The sequence below is a fragment of the Hemitrygon akajei genome, chromosome 1 (assembly GCF_048418815.1).
Source record: "Hemitrygon akajei chromosome 1, sHemAka1.3, whole genome shotgun sequence".
Taxonomy (NCBI): Eukaryota; Metazoa; Chordata; class Chondrichthyes; order Myliobatiformes; family Dasyatidae; genus Hemitrygon; species Hemitrygon akajei.
The window spans coordinates 157,488,201-157,508,302 of record NC_133124.1 but is presented as its reverse complement, the minus strand read 5'-3'; the positions used below and the strand labels follow the sequence as shown (position 1 = coordinate 157,508,302).

Sequence of the window (20,102 nt, the reverse complement as noted above, 5' to 3'; positions counted from 1 at the left end):
AGAACTGTACACAATACTCTAAATTTGGCCTTACGAAAACCTTGAACAATTTTAACATTACATCCCAACTCCTATACTCAATGCTCTGATTTATAAAGCCCAGCATACCAAAAGTTTTCTTCACCACCCTATCCACATGAGATTCCACCTTCAGGGAATTATGCAACATTATTCCTAGATCACTCTGTTCTACTGCATTCTTCAATGCCCTACCATTTACCATGTATGTCCGATTTTGATTATGCCTACCAAAATGTAGCACTTATCAGCATTTAACTTGACCTGCAACATTTCAGCCCACTCTTCTAACTGGCCTAAATCTCTCTGCAAGCTTTGAAAACCTACTTCATTATCCACAACACCACCTAGCTTATTATCATCTGCATACGTACTAATCCAATTTACCACCCCATCATCAAGATCATTAATGTATATGACAAACAACACTGGACTCAGTGCAGATCTCTGAATCACACCAGTAGTCACCGGCCTCCAACCTGACAAACAGTTCTCCACCACTACTCTCTGGCATCTCCCATCCAGCCACTGTTGAATCTATTTTACTACTTCAGTATTAACATCTAAAGATTGAACCTTTCTAACTAACCTTCCATGTGGAACCTTGTCAAAGGCCCTACTGAAGTCCCTATAGACAACATCCACAACATCCACTGCTTTACCTCATCAACTTTCCTCGTAGCCTCTTCAAAAAATTCAGTAAGATTTGGCAAACATGATCTTCCACGCACAAATCCATGTTGACGGTTCCTAATCAGACCCTGTCTATCCAGATAATTATATATACCATCTCTAAGAATACTTTCCATTAATTTACCCACCAATTACATCAAACTTACAGGTCTTTAATTGCTAGGTTTACTCTTAGAACCCTTCTTAAACAATGGAACAACATGAGCAATACGCCAATCCTCCGTCACCATCATCGTTTCTAATGACATTCGAAATATTTCTGTCAGAGCCCCTGCTGTTTCTACACTAACTTCCCTCAAGGTCCGAGGGAATATCCAGTCAGACCCAGAGATTTATCCATTTTTATATTCCTTAAAACCACCAGTACTTCCTCCTGTTTAATCATCATAGATTCCATAACATCCCTACTTGTTTCCCTTACCTTACAACTGAATATCCTTCTCCTTAGTGAATACCGAAGAAAAAAAAACTGTTCAAAATCTCACCCATCTCTTTTGGCTCCACACATAGCTGTCCACTCTGATTCTCTTATGGACGAATTTTATCCCTCACTATCATTTTGCTATTAATATAACTATAGAAACCCTTTGGATTTATTTTCAACTTACTTGCCAAAGCAACCACGTATTTTCTTTTAGCTTTTCTAATTTCTTTCTTAAGATTCTTTTTACATTCTTTATATTCCTCGAGCATGTCATTGACTCCATGCTGCCTATATTTAATGTAGATCTCTCTCTTTTTCTGAACCCAGTTTCCAATATCCCTTGAAAACTATGGCTCTCTCAAATGTTTAACCTTTCCTTTCTAACTAACAGGAACATAAAGTGTCTGTACCCTCAAACTTTCACGTTTAAATGACCTCCATTTCTCTATTACGTCCTTCCCATAAAACAAATTACCTCAATCCACTCCTTCTAAATCCTTTCACGTCTCCTCAAAGTTAGCCTTTCTCCAATCAAAAATCTCAACCCTGGGTCCAGTCCTATCCTTCTCCATAAATATATTGAAACTAATGGCATTGTGATCACTGGACCCAAAGTGCTCCCCAACACATACCTCCATCACCCAACCTATCTCATTCCCTAACAGAAGATCCAACACTGCCCCTTCTCTAGTTGGTACCTCTACATACTGCTGCAAAAAAACCCATCCTGCTCACATTTTGCAAACTCCAAACCATCCAGCCCTTTTACAGTATGGGCTTCCCAGTCTATGTGTGGAAAATTAAAATCTCTGACAATCATAACCCTGTGTTTACTACAAATATCTGCTACCTCCTTACAAATTTGCTCCTCCAATTCTCGCTCCCCATTATTTGGTCTAGAATACACCCCTATCAGTGTTACTACACCTTTCCCATTCCTCAATTCCAACCAAATATCCTCCCTAGACGCGCCCTCTAATCTATCTTGCCAGAGCACCACTGTAATATTTTCTCTGACAAGCGATGAAACACCTCTCGCTCTTCCCCTTGAATTCTATCACACCTGATGCAACTAAGTCCAGGAGAATTTCATTGCCAATCACACCCCTCCTGCAACCATGTTTCACTAATATATACAACATCATATTTCCAGGTATCAGTCCATGCTCTAAGCTCATCCACCTTTCTTACAATGCTCCTAGCATTAAAATAAATGCATTTAAGATATTCTCCACCTCTCCCTCCATCTTTAAAGGTGCAAACAACTTTACTATCTTCTTTTTCTTCCTTCTCCCATACATCTGTTCCTACACTCTGGCTCCCCTCCCCCCTGTATCTAGCTTAAATCCACTGGAGCCTCTCTAACAAACCTACCAGCAAGAAGATTTGTCCCCCTCCAGTTTAGATGTAAACTGACCCGCTGGAATAGGTCCCACCTTCCCTGGAAAATTATCTATAAATCTGAAGCCCTCCCTCCTGAACCATGTCTTCAGCCACGTGTTGATCTGCACTATCTTACTATTTCTAAAGCCGCCTACGCGTGGTACTGGTAGCAATCCTGAGATTGCTACCCTGGAGGTCCTGTCGTTTAACTTGGCACCTAGCATCCTAAACTCACCTTTCAGGACCTCCTCACTCTTCCTACCCACGTCAATGGTCTCTACATGGACTACGACATCCGGCTGCTCACCCTCCCTCTTGAGAATACTGAGAACTTGATCCGAGATATCGCGGACCCTGGCACCAGGGAGGCAACAGACCATCCGTGATTCTCGATCTCTTCCACAGAACCTCTTACACTCTCCCAAACTATCGAATCCCCTATCACTACTGCTCTGCTCTTTTCCCTCCTTCCCTTCTGAGCTGAGGGTCCAGTCTCAGTGCCAGAGACGCAATCATTGCAACTTCTCCCTTGTATGTCGTCCCCACCAACAGTATCCAAAACCGTATACTTATTGTTGACGGGTATGGCTACAGGGGTGCTCTGTTCATTCTGTCTAATCCCCTTCCCTCTCCTGACAGTCACCCAGCTACCTGTCTGCTGACTGTTAGGGGTGACTAACTCCCTGTAACTCCTGTTTATTTCTGCCTCTGGCTCCCGAATGATCCGAAGTTCATCCAGCTCCAGCTCCAGTTCCCTCACTCGGTTTGTCAAGAGCTGCAGCTGGATGCACCTTTTGCAGGTGTAGTCATCAGGGACAATTTTGCTCGCCCTGACTTCCCACATACTGCAAACAGAACACTCGACTGCACTAACTGCTGCCTCCATTACATATCCTAAGGTAATTAAATTAATTAACGGAGCTACCCGCCCTTACCTCACCTGGAGTGAAACTCGTCCTCAGCCTCTGCTCGCTTTTTAAATTCTCCCGCTGATCTCAGCGGCCGACTTTCACGTGCTTGCACAGTCGTGCCCCGTTCAGACCTTGCCTCTTCCTGTTCTCACCGTAGCCTGTTGAGCCAAACCCATCCCACACTGACTCAGTCCACTCAGACGATGGCCGCTGTATATGCCGGTCTTTTTTTAAACCTTTGGCACGCTACGCCACGCGCCTGCGCGGTCTAGCCTCTTTTCTCCGATTAGTTAAAAGAAAAGGCTTCTCTTCGAGATGCCTTTACTACTTCCCTCTCCACGTGTTGCTTCGACTAAAGTGCCACCGTTTTAAATCTATGTTGACATTTCCTGCCCGGATGAATGATTGGTCTGCACAGTTGTTAAAAGGACTTACATGAGTATTAGTATTATTTCATGTTCTTGTCACAGAGTCATAGAAATGTACAACACAGTAACAGGCCCGTTGGGCCATCTGGTTTGTGCTGAACTATTAAAACTGCCCACTCCCATAGCCCTACCACCCACGTACATATACAAACCACTTAAATGTTGAAATTCAGCTCGCATGCACCAGTCATTCACACCTGGATGACCATCTGTTCCCCTTAATGTTTCACATTTCACCATTAATCAATTGCTTCTGGTTGTAATCCCACCCAATCTCAGTGGAAAAAGCCAGTTTGCATTTACCCCATCTGTCACCCTCATAATTTTGGTACACTTTCATCAAATCTCCCCTCAATCTTCTAAGTTCTAAGGAATAAAGCCCACACCTGTTCAATATCTCCTTATAACCCAAGTCCTCTAGACTTGGCAACTCTCTGAATTCTTTCAACCTCTTTTGTATCTTCCTATAGGTCAGTGACCAAAACTGCACACAATTCTCTGAATTAGGTCTCACCAATGTCTTGTACAAAGCTAACATAACATTCATCTCCTGTACTTAGTACTTTCGTTTATTAAGTCCAATGTGCCAAAATCTTTCCTTCCGTCTCTACGGAACTGCAACACCACTTACAGTGAAATATAGACCTTTATTCCCATATGCCCTTCTTCTACATCTCTTCTCAGTGCCGTACCAGTCACTGTGTAAGACCTATCCTGGTAAGTCCTACCAAAGTGCAGCACTTTACACTGTCTGCATTAAATCCCATTTTCCATTTCTCAACCCATTTTCCCAGCAGGTCCAAATCACACTTCAAGCCATGATAGTCTTCCTCGCAGTCCAGTACACTACCAATCCTGGTGTCATACACAAATTTGCTGATCCAGTTAACCACACTATCAGCAGATTACTCTTATAGATGACTAACAACAACAGATCCAGCACTGATCCTTATAGCACACCACTAGTCAGTGACCTCCAGTCAGAGAGACAACCATCTGCTACCACACTCTGGTGATGAAGTTTTGAGGGTATTGGGGGATGTAGGAAATGATTCTTGGACTCATGTAAATAATGGATTAAATTAAGTGCAAACTTGTGTGTGCTCTGTTCTGGATAGTGTGCTCATTTCTGTTCTGTCCTTCGCTGTGGAACCTGGTTGCAGCTTGTTTCGATTAACGACTCACAGATGTCTCTTGGGAACGTTATGTAGAGTTGAGTTCTCATGAGACACGAACAGAACGACGTTCCCTCCTTTGTCTAACAAAAGAGAACAACTGATAGGGATTGGACAGAACATTCATTTGTAATTAAAACCCTGATTTAGTGGACTCTCTTATCTAAGAAATTAAGTTTTGTGCCAAAAGACTTGTTGGGAATACCAGTTGAAATAAAGTGCTTTTTGTTTCGCTTGTTCTATAATTGTAACATTTCTGCATGTTAGACAGAGGTCCATCACGAGCCCCTAGAGGGAGAGGAATTCTTTCTCTCTGATGGTTGGCTCCGAGCTTCTTGCCGGCTCAGTTCAAAAATATAAACTTGTGGAAAGGATAGAGTAAAGAACTGTTTGTGGTGTGGTTATTGGTCTGGCGAATTTAAGTTTACACCATTAAGAGGTAACACTTCTAGATACTTCACACCATTGTACCACTACTCTCTTCTTTTGACTTCAAGAAATAGCTGACAACTGTGGACACAGCTCAGCACGTTATGGAAACGAGCCTCCTCTCCATGGACAAGCTCTCTATGTCCTACTGCCTCAGTAAATTAGACAGCATAATTAAAGATTCTCAGAACTCCAGACCAGACATTTTCCATTCTCAACAACCCATTGGGTCGAAGATAAATGAGAACATAAAAACAGAAAACATACCACCAGCCCCAGGGACATTTTCCATTCTGATGTAATAAGCAAACTGAATATTCCTCAGCATTATAAGACGGACGCTTGACTGCATAATATAACTCGATGTGACCTTACACCATTTGTCTGCCTGCAGTGGATTTCCTCTGTAACCATAATGCTTTGCTACACTCTGTTAATGTTTTACCATAATCTCCTGTTGTAATGTATTGATCTGAGAGGATGGTATGCAAGACAAGATTTTCTTTGAACCTTGTCACATGACAATAATAAATGATTCTCCACTTTAATTGTGCAGAAATATTAGACAGACTGAGCTTCTCCTCCGGATCTTCTGGAGGGAGATTTCACTTCAGTGTACAAATTTTTGAGAAGCCCGGGAAAAAAAGAAAAAAATCAGAACAGGCTTCTTTCTTGCAGTAATAGGGTTATATACCTCTAAACATTGGCTGCATTTTGGCAATTTGTAACAATGGAATGGAGTCAATGAAAAAAAATGCCTACCCACAATGAGAGGACATGTCAGATTTGGATCTCACTCCCTTGTCTGAATGGAAGAAAGATTACACTGCACAACCTTGACAAACAAACCCACAGACATAATAAAATGCACACATGACGTCAGACGCTGGTGTAGCAAACCCATGCATGACATCAGGCCTCCGGAGGGGGGAGAGGGGGAGGGAACGGGAGGAGATAGGATTTTTGGTTCTATGGCTCTCTTCCAGGGAAGATGGGACCTGTGCAGAAGGGACCATAACCTGAGAGAAGGTTCTTTGGAAACTGAAGATCTGAAGGCAGATAAGTCACCTGGACTGGATGGTTTACACCCATAGTCTTGAAAGATGTGGCCAGAGAGATTGTGGAGGCATTAGTAACGATCCTTCGCAAATCACTAAATTCAGAAATGGTTCTGGAAGACTGGAAAATTGCAAATCTCAGTCCACTCTTCAAGAAAGGAGAGAGGCAGAAGAAAAGAAACTATAGGCAACTATGTCTGACAGTGGTTGGGAAGATGTTGGAGGCGACTGTTAAGGATGTGACTTTGAGGTCCTTGCAGGCACAAGACAAAAATAATCCAGAGTCAGCGTTGCTTCCTCAAGGGAAAATCTTACCTGATAAATTTGTTGGAATGCATTAAAGAAATGATAAGCAGAGCAGACATAGGAGAATTGGTCGATTTTGTGTACTTGGATTTTTAGGCCTTTGACAAGGTGCCACACATGAGGCACCTTGTATTACAGGAAAAAGGCAGTGGTTGATTGGCAGGAGGAAATGAGTGGGAATACAGACAACCTTTTCTGGCTGGCTACCGGTTCTTAATCGAGTTCCACAGAGGTCTATGTTGGGAATGATTATTTTCATGTTGTGTGCCAATGACTTGGATGATGGAATTGATGGCTTTGTTGCAAAGTTTGCAGGAGCTGTAAAGATAGGTGCAAGGACAGATTGTTTTGGGGAAGTAGGGAGGCTACAGAAAGATCAGGAAAATGGGCAAGGAAATGGCAGATAGAATACTGTCTTGGGAGGTGCCTGATTATGCACTTTGCTAGAAGAAATGAAAGGATTGACTATTTTCTAAATGGAGAGAATGTACAACAAAATCTGAAGAGCAAATGGACTTGGGAGTCCTTGTGCAGGATTCCCTAAAGGTTAATTTATGGGTTGAGTCTGTGGTGAGGATGGCAAATACAATGTTGTAGTCGTGCGCAACGCGCTACTAAAGAAAATCACGGTTTCAGAGACAGCTGAACTCGAAAGCCTTTACTGATTCAAAGTCGCAAGCTTCAATCTCCCTTCCCAGGGGCACCTGCGACCCGCAGGGCGGACGTGACGTCTGACTGTCCCCAGAAGGTCCGACCCGAGCGTGTAGTTCCAAACGCTCTACCGCGTGTCTGCCCGCAGCTCCCGATGGCGGTCCGAGTCCCAACGTGTGCGGACCGCCACACCAACCCTCCCAGAAACATTCATCGGGGGAGTGCAGCCCCCAGTCTGTGTGGGTTTCCTGTGCGGCTGGCCTTGCCGGCACGGTGCGGTTGCTCACTGGTTCCTCAATGTACCAGTGCGCCAGTTTGAGGCAGTCCACTGTAAAAGTCTCTTCCCAGCCACCCACCTCCACGACACTCCTGGATCCGTTGTGCCGGATCAACTTGAAGGATCCCTTGTACGTCCGCTGTAGAGGTGACCTGTCCATGCTCCTGCGAATATAAACATACTCACAGCCTCGCAGGTCTTTAGGGGTGAAGGATGGCGTGGGACCATGCCTGGAAGTCGGGACCGGTGCCATGGTTCCTATCTTGACCCGCAACCTCATTAGCACTGCTGCTGGAGTGTTTTCCAAACCTTGGGCCTTTGGTACCAACTCGCCTGGGACCGTCAGGCGGGAGCCATAGACGAATTCCACCGTGGGGGTGCCCAGGTCCACCATGGGGGCTGTGCGGATGCCCATTAGGACCCAGGGAATCTCCACTGTCCAGTTGGGGCCCCTGTGGCATGCCATCAGGGCCAACTTGAGATGCCAAAGGAATCGCTCTACCAAACCGTTCGACTGGGGTTGGTAAGCTGTGGTGTGATGCAGACGGGACACCAGCAGCTGCGCCAGTGCTGTCCATAAACCAGGAGTGAACTGCACCCCTCTGTTGGAGGTGATGTCTGTTGGGAGGCCGAACCTGGCGATTAAGTTTGCAATGAGCGTCCTGGCGCAGGACTCAGTGGACGTGTCTGAGAGTGGTACAGCTTCCGGCCATCTGGTGAACCTGTCTACCATGGTAAAGATATACCTGGTGCCCCGTGAGACTGGCAGGGGACCGATGATGTGCAGGTGGATGTGCAGGAGCCTCCTGTGCGTCGGCTGGGACTGCTGGAGGGGAGCCTTCACTGGACTTTTGCAATCTGGCAGTGCACACAGGTCCTGGCCCAGTGTCCGTTTGCGGGAACCGTCCCAGACGAATCTGTCTGCTTCCAGCTTGAAGGACTCATGGATGGACAGGTGGGCCAGGTCATGCAGCGTGTCGAACACCGGGCGCCTCCATGCTGCTGGTACCATGGGTCGGGTTTTGTCGGTAGACACATCGCACAGGAGTCGATCCACTACCGGACCAATGGAGATGTCATCCAACTGGAACCCTTAAACGGTGGTGCGGTAAGCCGGGATCTCCGTGTCTGACTGTTGTGCTTCCGCCAGTGCTGCGTAGTCTATTCCTGAGGACTGTATGCCTACTGAGTGAAGGAAGGGGTGAGTCAGTGTGTCTGCAATGACATTGTTCTTCCCTGCGATGTGGTGGATGGCTATGGTGAATTCTGAAATAAAGGACAGGTGCCTCTGCTGCCAAGCCGACCATTGGTCCGATACCTTGGGCAGTGTGAAGGTTTGGTCCGTATACACGGTGAACTCCCTTCCCTCGAGGAAGTACCGGAAATGCCGGACAGCCAGGTAGAGTGCTAGTAACTCTCTGTCGAAAGCTCTGTACTTCAACTCTGGTGGCCGTAGGTGCCGGCTGAAGAAAGCGACTGGTCGCCACTGGCCCTCAATGAGCTGCTCCAGGACTCTGCCAACTGCCATGTCGGAAGCGTCGACTGTGAGTGCAGTGGGTACATCGACTCTCGGGTGCACTAGGAGGGCTGCCTTTGCCAGCACCTCCTTGGCCTGCTCCAACGCTTCCGTGGACTCCGCGTCCCATGCCACGTTTTTGGCCTTGTCGGTCAGCAGGCTGATCAACGGTCTCATGATGTGTGCCGCCGCGGGCATGAACCGATGATAAAAGTTGACCATCCTTACGAACTCCTGCAGGCCCTTGACCGTGCTGGGCTTGGGGAACTGGCGGATGGCCTGGACCTTGTCCAGTAGGGGAACTGCGCCATGTTGGTTGACTCTGTGGCCCAAGACGTCGATCTCCATCAGCCCGAACTGGCACTTCGCAAGATTGATTGCCAGTCCGTGGTCGCTCAGGCATTGGCAGAGCTGGTGGAAATGAGCCACATGCTCTTGGTGCGATCTGCTGGCCAGCAGGGTATCATCCAATTAAATGAAAACGAAATCCAGGCCGCATCCCACCGAGTCCATGAGCCTTTGGCAAGTTTGGGCTGCATTCTTGAGACCGAAAGGCATCCTCAGGAATACGAACTAGCCGAACGGGGTGATGAAGGCTGTCCTGGGCACAGTGTCGGGGTGCACTGAGATGTGATGGTATCCCCTGACCAGGTCGATTTTTGATAAGATGGTGCAGGTTCACCATGAAGTCCTGGAAGTGGGGTACCGGGTATCTATCGGTGGTTGTGGCGTCATTGAACCTTCAGTAGTCTCTGCAGGGCCTCCATCCTCCTTCGGACTTGGGCGCCACGTGCAGCGGGAATGCCCACGGGATGTCTAAGACAGGGTTAAGACAGGTTTGTATCAGTTAAAAGAAGACCTCTCGTTGCTACTGTCCTTGCCTCCCGGCAATCTAAACACCCCTACAGTGTAGGTATCCCTTCCGCTAAAAGTGAGTGAATCATTCAGAGAGCTGATCGCTGAGAGGAATTATATTTGTTTGTCGTTAAAGTTTGTCCAGATTTGGCTGAATGGAGCTAATGCGGAGTTCGGGGGTGTCACAGTGAATGAACCGAATAGCCGAATCCTCTACATTGTCCATCTGATCTCCAGCCACTGGTGGGCCCTCCTGCAAATCACAGCACAGTAGCGACCCCAGCTGCTGCCAGCGGTTCTCCTAGTTGGGCGGCGATGAGGAAGGGGCTGATCTCGTGTTTGTGTAAATCGAAGGAAGGTTGCAGTGAGAAAGGACCGGGTCCGAGCAAAACAGCTGGACAGTCTGGGCCGGGAATGTAGGATCAGTTAGTTTTGGTTCCCCAGGCTGTAAGAGTGGATCTGTTTACGTGTAAGGGTGTGGGGTAAATGGTGGGGAAGTTGTGGGGTGGAAGGAGGTTGGGGATGTGGGTTAATGGAGACTGTGTGACCCGGGAGAATGGGTCCTAGGGCAGATTAAGTCGTAAACAAGGGAGGATCTGGTCCATTGCATCAGACAGCTTTCAGGAAGCAACAAATCTCTCTTTATATTAATCACTGTCTAATCTTGCTGCTAACATTGTGTTTGTCACAGAGCCCAGAGTTTGGGAACATCTAGGTGGTATGAAGCAGATGGTGATGATGGAAGGCTGTTTATTGGAATCAAGGCCCATGCCTCATGGAGTTCCCCAGGGTTACACCCATTGCCGCTTGTCATCTATGTCAATAATCTGGTTGAGAAGGTGCAGGGTGTGGATAGTCAGTTTTCAGCAAATAATTGCAAACAATTACTTTTTTTGCAAGATAGTAAATATAAACACCCCTCTTTCCTTCTCCACACTCAGAAAAGACCAAAAACTACTTCAGAAGATGCAAGTTCTTCAAATGAGCAAACAGTGAGGAATTGTGAGTGACTTAAAAGATCTGGGATTCTGACAGTACATTAGCAGATCTGGAGTGGTTGCAACTGGGTCTGACAGAGGCAGACCTGGTACCTCTGGGCACATTCAGTCTCACTCCAACTATTTCCTACCTTTCTTTGTACAGATAAGTAATGTCTAAAGGACCAGTGTTTGAATAAATGAGACTCACCAAACTTTCTCTGACTGAATCACTGGAAACCCTGAGTGAGAAGAATTCTCTCCAGTTGATGATCTCAATTCTCGGGCAGGTTTATTTGTTGCTGTTCCCTCGACTTCAGTTGTGGTTTGCTTCCAGTTGTGGGTTTTTCTTCCAATAAATCTCCCACCGTAGGTCTAACTTTAACATAAAAGATACGGAAGCATGTTAACAATACAAAGGAGAACAAAATATTTCTGTGCATTGAAATCTAAACATTGAAGACAAATATAACAATCTCAGTGAACAAATCTGTAATTGTCCCTGACACGTCACAAAACTTGATATGGGATAGGAAGGAGTCATCGTTCAGTCACGGTGAGATATAAGATGCAGGAACAGAATTAGGTGATCCATCTGGTCTGCCCCACCACTCAACCATGGCTGATTTTTATTCCAACACCATATTCCTGCCTTCCACCTGTAACCCTGAAGTTACTTAGCAATCATGAGTATATAAATCTCTGTCATAAACATACCCAAATGGCAGCCTCAGCCACCCTCTGCGGCAACAAATTCCACAGATCAGCCATCCTTTGGATGAAGACATTTTTCTCATCTCAGTTTTAAAGGGAATCATCTTTATTCCGAGACAGTGCTGTCAGATCACAGACTCTCCATCTAATGTAAACATCCTCTCCATGTCCACTGTATCCAGGCTTTTCAGCATTCGGTAGGTATATGTTACCATACATCCCCCACCCACCCCCACCATCCTGCATCACCACCCATCCGGGGACTGTCAGTGCACGCCACGTGATCTTGCGTCACAAAGCGGAGGGCGAGGCAGAGCTGCGGCACAGAGCCTCACGTGATCTGTTGGCGGGACTTACATTGCAATTCTGCGGAAATAAACCGCCTGGACTCAAAGTTTGGATCGTTCAATGCAGATTCAGTGAACTCTGCACATTTTTAACGAGCCCAGATAACTGGAAAATAAATGAGTAATTGACCCCTCAGTTCAGGTCTCACGGCCAACATCGGATCTCCCTGCTCCGGATCGGTCTTAATACTCACCAATGGGAAAGTGATTTTCTGGGCCCGCAGACAGTGACCCCGACCCCCGGCTCCCTCATCCTTTACAGATCCCGCAGATGTCTTCTTCAGCACTGAGCAGAAATGTAGACACGGCCCACCCGGATACTGTGAGCATGCGCGAAGTGATTGATGCATCATCCGGAGGGCAGGGCCTCGGAAACAGACGCGCAGATGCTGCCCATCTGCGGTTAAATGTGAGGGGCAATCGGGATCACGTGACCGATGGGGTATCCCACGCCAGACAGAGACTGCAGCTACCCACCACTCTGTGAAGAAACAAACTTGCCGCTCACATCTCCCTTCACCTTAAATGTATTAGACATTTCAACGCCCAGGAAAAATATATCGTCTGTCCACTCCATCTATTCCTCTCGTAATCTTCTAAACGTCTATCCACTCTCACCCCAGCCTGCGCCGCTCTGGACAACACAACTTTGTCCAACATCTCGTTATAGCTCATGCCCTCTAATCCAGACAATATACTGGTAAACCTCTTATGCACCATCTCCAAACCGCTGACATCTTTCCGAGAATGGGGCGGCCAGAACTGTATGAAACACTCCAGGTGTGGTCTAACTAGTTTTATAAAACTGCATTACAAACTGTAATGTTTTACAAACGAACCAGCATCATCAGTGTTCACACTGGAATCTGGTCTTGATGTTAAAACCACTTCTTTATTAGTATCTACTTACAATATAGTAACTTACCAAAATAAAGGAAAGTTGACAGTGTTATGTGTATATATGTGTAAATATAACTCCCAAGCTATCGAGCCTGAGGGAACAAGCTTAGAGTCTTGAGATGGTAAAGTAGGAAAGTTCAGTAATTCACGGAATAAAGGATGGGAGAGAGATATTTGTAATCCAGGGTGAAACGCAGAGGAAAGGCCGTTACATCAAAATAACCGTCGTCGAATTTCTTATCCGTTGAATCCGTCCACATGCGAGTTGTCAGCGAAAGTGACCTGTCACAGGAATACCGTCTTCCACACAACATACCCAGACAAAGGTTAACTCAAGCGGTCCCCCAAGACATTCCAAAATCCACTCCTATGGATAATACAAAGTGACAGCCACACGCATTCGTTGTGGTTCCGTGAACCGATGATCAACCCACTCTTGTGGGCATAGGAGAGTTCGAAGCCTCAGCAGCGACAAACTGAAGCTATCAGCTTCTCCAGTCTCTTTCTCTCTTTAGACTGGCCGATCTCCTGTCTGCATATCGCTCTCTCTCTTATGGTTAAGTCCACAGTTAGCGCCGGCAGCCTGTGACCGACGTCATAGTCCCGCCTCCTCACTCCGGCACTCTTAAAGTAACAGTCACAGTACGACCGCAGGCTCGTAACGACTGCAACACAACTTCCCGACTTTTGAACTCAGTGCTTCAGCTAACAAAGACAACCATGCCATTTGCCTTCTTAACCACCCGATCAAGCTGTGCAGTCTCTTTCAGGGAGCGAAGAACTTGGAGTCTAAGATCCCTCTGATCATTAACACTGTTCAGGGTTTTGCATTTAATAGTGTACTATCTCATACCTTCGACCTGCCGAGCTGCCAAGATGATCATCACTAATCAAATCTCACCGAGATTTCTCAGGTCCTGTTGAATTTGTTGCCAAGGACACAAGTACGGGAAGGTACAGGTACAGTACAGAGAAACATTGGCTTGTGGCAGCATCACAGGCAAGTACATTCAGATAACACACCGAACACAAATTATACGATTCTCTGGCAGTAACAATCTATAAATATGTTTATGTCATTAACAATACATAAAATACATTGTGTCATGATTAATATTAAAATGTGCATTTTGTGTCAATAACAGTCTTGGAAATGTTGAATTTGGTCCTTGCATCCATTCCGCCTGTAATCCACAACCAGCTCCTTTGTTTTTGTCACAATGATGGAGGGGTTGTTTTCTGACACCACTGTGTCGGGTTGATGACTGTAGGCTGTCTCGTTATTATTTGAGATTGGGCCAGTCAGTGTGGTGTCGTCACTAAATTTAATTAGCAGATTGAAGCTGTGGGTGATGACACAGTCATGGGTGCACAGAAAGTAAAGGAGGAGGCCAAGGAGACAACCCTATAGGGTATGTGTGCTGAGGGTCCGAGAGACAGAGGTGAGAGAGCCTTCTTTTACCACCTGCCAGCGATCAGACAGGAAGTCCAGGATCCAGCTACACAAGGCAAGGTGAAGGGCGAGGTCACTGAACTTCTTGTCGATAGGTCAGGCCTACGTATGGCTACTGCTTTGCCCATGACTGCAAGGAACTGCAGAGAACTTTGGAGAACAGAGAAAATCAGAGAAACAAGCCTACCCTCCATGGATTCTTCCTACACTTCCCCTGCCTTGGAAAAGCAGGCCACGTACTCAAAGATCCCCACAACCTGGACATTCTTGCTGCAAACCCACTCGCCCCATCAGGGAAGAGATAAAAAATCCTTAAAGCGCGTACCACTCAGCTCAAGGACGGCTTCCTGTCTGTGGTTATAAGCCAAATTATTGATAAAAAGTACCCGACCTCACAATGTAACTCGACGTGATCCCTGCACCATATGTCTATCTGCACTGCACTTTCTCTGCAGCATAATGCTTTGTTACAGTTATTGTTTTGTCGTATATCAGCTCAATGTACTGTTGTAATATATTGATCTGTGTGGATCTTACATCAGGCAATATTTTCACTGTAGGTCAGTACGTGATAAGAATAAACAAATTCTCCATTTTAATTGTGTGGAAATATTAGACAGACTGAGCTTCTGCTTTGAAACCTCAGAAGGAAATTTAACTGAACTGTTGTCATTTCTGAGGAATGCAAATAAATCGAAAAGGCTTCAATCTCGCATTACGATCTACGGTAACTGGGATTAGGTGACCGGTGGTGGGTCTCTCATATCAATATCAGAATCAGGTTTAATAGCACTGGCATATCTCATGAAATCTATTGTCTCTGCGGCAGCAGTAGAACCTAATTCATAACAATAGATTTTAACAACCATGAATTACAATAGTATAAATATTAAATAGTTAAATCATACAAGTAGTGCAAAAATAAAAACTGTAATAAACTCTTTTAATTGTGTGGAAATTCTCGAGCAAAGCTTAACTAAAATCCACACATTTATGAGAAGCTCAGAAAAATTGGAAAGGTTAAATTCTCATATAAATGGGTTATATACCTAGAAATATTAGCTGTGCTTTGGCAGGGCGAAACAGTGGAATAGACCATAAGACCATAATATATTGGAGCAAAATTAGGCCATTCGGCCCATCGAGTCGGTTCCGCCATTCATCCAGTCATCCCCACTCCCCTGCCTTCAACACATACCCTTTGACGTGCCAGCTAATCAAGAACCTATCTCTCTCTGCCTTAAGTACAGCCAATGACCTGGCCTCTACTGCCGCTCATGGCAACTGTTTCCACAGACAGAGATTTTTTTTTACTTAGGTGGAGTTTGTATCTGTATCTATGCTTTTCTTGGGGCTTGCGTCAATTGATATCGACTTGTTTCTGGGCTTTGAGTTTGGGTGGGACTTCTTTTCTTTTTTTTTCCCCATTACGGAATCCCGGAGCAATTATTTTTCTTGTGTTCATCTCTGCCATTTTTGACTACATTATCCTGACATGCATCTAACTATTGTTTTTAGATGCAAAGTTCCATGATGATATCTAAATAGCTAAATGTTTTAACTTGGAATGTTCGCCATTGGAATCATCATATTAAGCGTAAGAAAACACTTAAAGTTATTAATCGATTCCAGCCTGATATAATCTTTGCTCAAGAGATGCATATAAGGTTATGTGATAAAAACCATTTTTTAAAATTTTGGTAGGATCCTCAGTTTCACGCAAATTCCCAGAGTAAAACTAGAAGTGTTTCTATTTTTATTGATTCTAATATTCCTTTTCATCAGAAGGATATTGTAGCTGATATTAATGGTAGATTTTTGTTTGTTATAGGAAAATGTTTTTGGTTAATATTTATGGACCAAATGTTGATGATCCTTCATTTTTTAAAACTGTTTTTGCTCTATTACCCGATTTAAATGAATATATGTTATTAATGGGTGGTGATATTAATACCTGTCTAAATCCTTTAATGGATAAGTCATCATCCAAATATTAACTTCCTAATCCTTCTGCATCACTTATTAACTCCTTTTTAATTGATTACGGTTTAATTGAGGTCCGGAAGCATATGCACCCTAGTAATAGAGAATACTCCTTTTTTCACATTATTCTCCTGAACTCCAGGGAACACAGCCCAAGAGCTGCCAGAAGTTCCTCATATCGTAAACCTTTCATTGCTGGAATCATTCTCGTGAATCTTCTCTGAACCCTCTCCAATGTCAGTATATCATTTCTAAAATAAGGATCACAAAACTGCACACATTAGTCTGTGTGATCTTACGAGTGCCTTATACAGCCTCACCATCACATCCCTGCTCTTATATTCTATATCTCTAGAAATTAATGCCAACACTGCATTCGCCTTCTTCACCACTGACTCAACATGGAAGTTAACATTTAGGGTATCCTGCATAAGGACTCCCAAATCTATTTGCATCACTGCATTTTGAGTTCCCTCCCCATCTAAATAATAGACTGCCTGTTTATTTCTTCCACCAAAGCACATGACCATACACTTTCCAACATTGCATTTCATTTGCCACTTCTTTGCCCATTCCCCTAAACTATCTAAATCTCTCTGCAGGCTCTTTGTTTCCACAAAACTACCCGCTCCGCCACCTATCCTTGTATCATTGGCAAATTTAGCCACAAATCCACTAATAACATAGTCCAAATCATTGACATATATCGTACATTTTTTAATTCAACCATTTCTTAATTTAACCCATAGAGATTCTACCCCTACCAATCCTATGTCACCTCTTTCTAATGATTTAATATTATTTCTTGTACCCAGTGCCACACCACTTCCTGTGCCTACTAACCTATCTTTCTGGTACACCTTATATCCTTGGACGTTCAGCTTCCAATGGCAGCCATTCTTTAGCCAAGTTTCAAGCTGAATTTCAAGATCATCCATTTTATTCCTTATGCTGCGTGCATTTAAATACAACACTCTCAGTCCAGCATTTGTTGCTTTCTGTTTTAATTGCACCACGACTCCATTGCCCTGTAACTCATGTCTCTGGCTTTGATTAAGCTGTATCTCCTGCCCGTTCTTTCTCTAATCTCTGTTGCATGCTATCTTTGATTTATTTCTGTTTCCCCCTCCCTCAGCCCAATCTCCCCGGTTCGCATCTCCCTGCCAAATTAGTTAAAACCTTCACTAAAAGCTTTATTAAATGTGCCCGCTGGGATATTGGACCACTTTAGGTTCAAGTGTAACCCGACCCTTTTATACCTATCTTAACTCTCCCGGAAGAGGCCCCAGTGATCCAGAAATCTGAAGCCCTGTCTCTGTACACAGGTCTCCCAGCCACACATTAATAAGCCTGATCATGCTATTCTTTCATCGCTAGCACGTGGCACAGGCAGCAATCCTGAGATTACTACCCCAGAGGTCCACAGGGGTCTGTGTTGGTAACGTTTCTTTTTACGTTCTATGTCAATGCATCGGATGACAGTATTGATGGGCTTGTGGCCAAATTTCCCAATGAAGTCGAATATTGAAAGGACTGGACAAAGAGGTCGTGGATGGCTATAGTATCTGGTTATCACAATGCCATAAATACGACTTAAATATACGAACGATAGGCTTGCTCAGCGGCTTGAGATTCTAAATTGGAGAATGGTGCTTTATTCACAAAATCCGCATAGCCCACAGTGACTGTGTAATGAAGCACGCCAGCGCAGCCCCACAGTGCACTATGTACTGATTGCAAAGCTACGAAATTGCATGTGAATAGCCTCCCCTCCCCCAACTCCACTCTTTCTGCGTCACCAGCAGACTGGGACATCTCACATTTCGCTACCTCCGCCAGGACATTAAACAGTGAACAACTGTGGTCAGGGACTGAACACTGGGGTACTCCAAAAGTTACCTCCTTCCAGTCTGAAAACGACCCACTCATCCAGCCACACACTACCGGCAGTGCATCGATCTCCAACGAAAAACCTAATCACTTACTCCCGATGTTCAATACCATTGCTGACTCTGAGCTTACCTCCGACAGATCCCGGGAGGGACATGATAATCAGAAAGTCTCCAGTCGCAGCCGTGTAAATAAAATGTGATCTTGGTAGGTGTGGCGCATGCTCAGAATGCGAAGGAAACAGACAAACTGAGCCAAGTCACAGACTGATGAAGGGGAGGAATGATGCATTCTGATACAGAGAGGGAAGCAGAGAGTTTGATGTTGTGCCTGATGTCGGAACTGTAGCCAGTTAGAAGATGAAGTCCTGTTCCTCCAAATTGTTTTGAGCTCTGACAGTGTTTTTATCAGAAGGCACCACGGAGACAAAAATTATCTGAGTTGAAATGTTGTCCTTCACCCACTGACGTACTTTGTAAGCCTTTAACAGTGCAGAATTGTCAAAAGGTTTATGTATGAGAATCACAAACACAACATCACGTTAGTTCCGTTGTATTTGTCAGTTTACCAATGCTTGAAAGCCGCCTTTCGTTGAATGTGTAGGTGGAGATGCTGGAGAAGACAGCGACCCACTCGCTACAAGGAGAGCACGATCACATGTCGATGTCCGTGATCTGATTCGATACATTGCCATGGAGTTGATAGCAGTGAGATTTCATTTTGTGAGGGATTCAGTCGCACTGGGAAGCAGTCGTTCTCCTGATCCGTGTGTGCGAAGAGACTCATTCAGTTAACCCAGCTTGTGATGCTCCGGTGAGTTCACAACAAGTAGAGGACACATTAGTGTCCAGAGTGAGCAAAGACTTTTACTCAATCATCCCAGCTGCTGCAACACCAGCAATTTCACATCAGGGAGGAAGTTGAAATCAGCTTCGTGTTAAATGGTTAACCATCACAGTGACTGAGGCAGCTGCAGGTTCATGAGGGACTGCTACTGTCAGAATCTGCAGTTCTTGCGGCTGCTCATCGCACCCAGGACTGAACCCTGGTCACTGAGCATTGAAGGAGTCCATTCTGCTGATGTTCGCCTGAAATTAGACTGGTGTTTAATATTGTGGATCTGTGAAAGATAAATCAGTTCTGTGTCAGGTCCCGTGTCTCAGGTACTTCCTGTCTCTGCCACACTCATGATGACCACTAGAGGCCACTCGGCCCATCTGGTCCCTGCCCATGTTTCTGTTCCATATCAGTATATCAAAATCTCTCCCTGCCGTTCCCCTCTCACTCTCCCTGTGATTACAGGTTGCAACTAGTCACCACTCTGTCAGAGAAGAAATTTCTCTTTAATTTCATAGAAGCATATAAATCTAGAACACATTACATGCCCTTCGGCCCACAATGTTGTGCCAACCATGTAACCTACTCTAGAAACTGCCTAGGATTACCCTACTGCATAGCTGTCTATTGTTCTGGGCTCCATGTACCAATCTAAGAATCTCTTAGAATACCCTATTGTATTCGCCTGCACCATCATCACCAGTAGTGCATTCCGCACACACACCATTCTTTGTGTAAAAAGCTTGCTCTGACATTTCCCTTGCAACTACTTCCAAGCAACTTAAAACCATGCCCCCTCATGTTAGCCATTTCCATCCTGGGGAAAAGCCTGTGGCTTTCCATATGATCAATGTCCTTCATCATTTTATCTACCTGC

At 45.0% G+C, this 20,102-nt stretch overlaps 1 protein-coding gene across 5 annotated transcripts; it reads right to left on the bottom strand.

The window, feature by feature from the left end:
• Positions 1–6,722: 6,722 nt before the first annotated feature.
• LOC140731692 (uncharacterized) lies at positions 6,723–18,980 on the bottom strand. 5 transcript variants are annotated; one of them, XM_073053386.1, is made up of 3 exons: positions 18,521–18,980; positions 11,313–11,480; positions 6,723–10,085 (listed from the first exon to the last, which is right to left on the bottom strand). In XM_073053386.1, the coding sequence occupies exon 3, from the start codon at positions 8,763–8,765 to the stop codon at positions 7,458–7,460; it is 1,308 nt and encodes a 435-aa protein (XP_072909487.1). In that variant the 5' UTR covers positions 8,766–10,085; positions 11,313–11,480; positions 18,521–18,980; the 3' UTR covers positions 6,723–7,457. The 5 variants fall into 5 exon arrangements, with proteins under 5 accessions (XP_072909487.1, XP_072909514.1, XP_072909479.1 ...); XM_073053413.1 differs by having other exon boundaries at positions 11,313–11,476; XM_073053378.1 differs by lacking the exon at positions 18,521–18,980 and adding an exon at positions 12,357–12,464.
• Positions 18,981–20,102: the final 1,122 nt, after the last annotated feature.

Coding starts and splice junctions, on each gene's coding strand:
- LOC140731692 (XM_073053386.1), bottom strand. CDS start 8,765: ATGGTACCAGCAGCATGGAGGCGCCCGGTGTTCGACACGCTGCATGAC.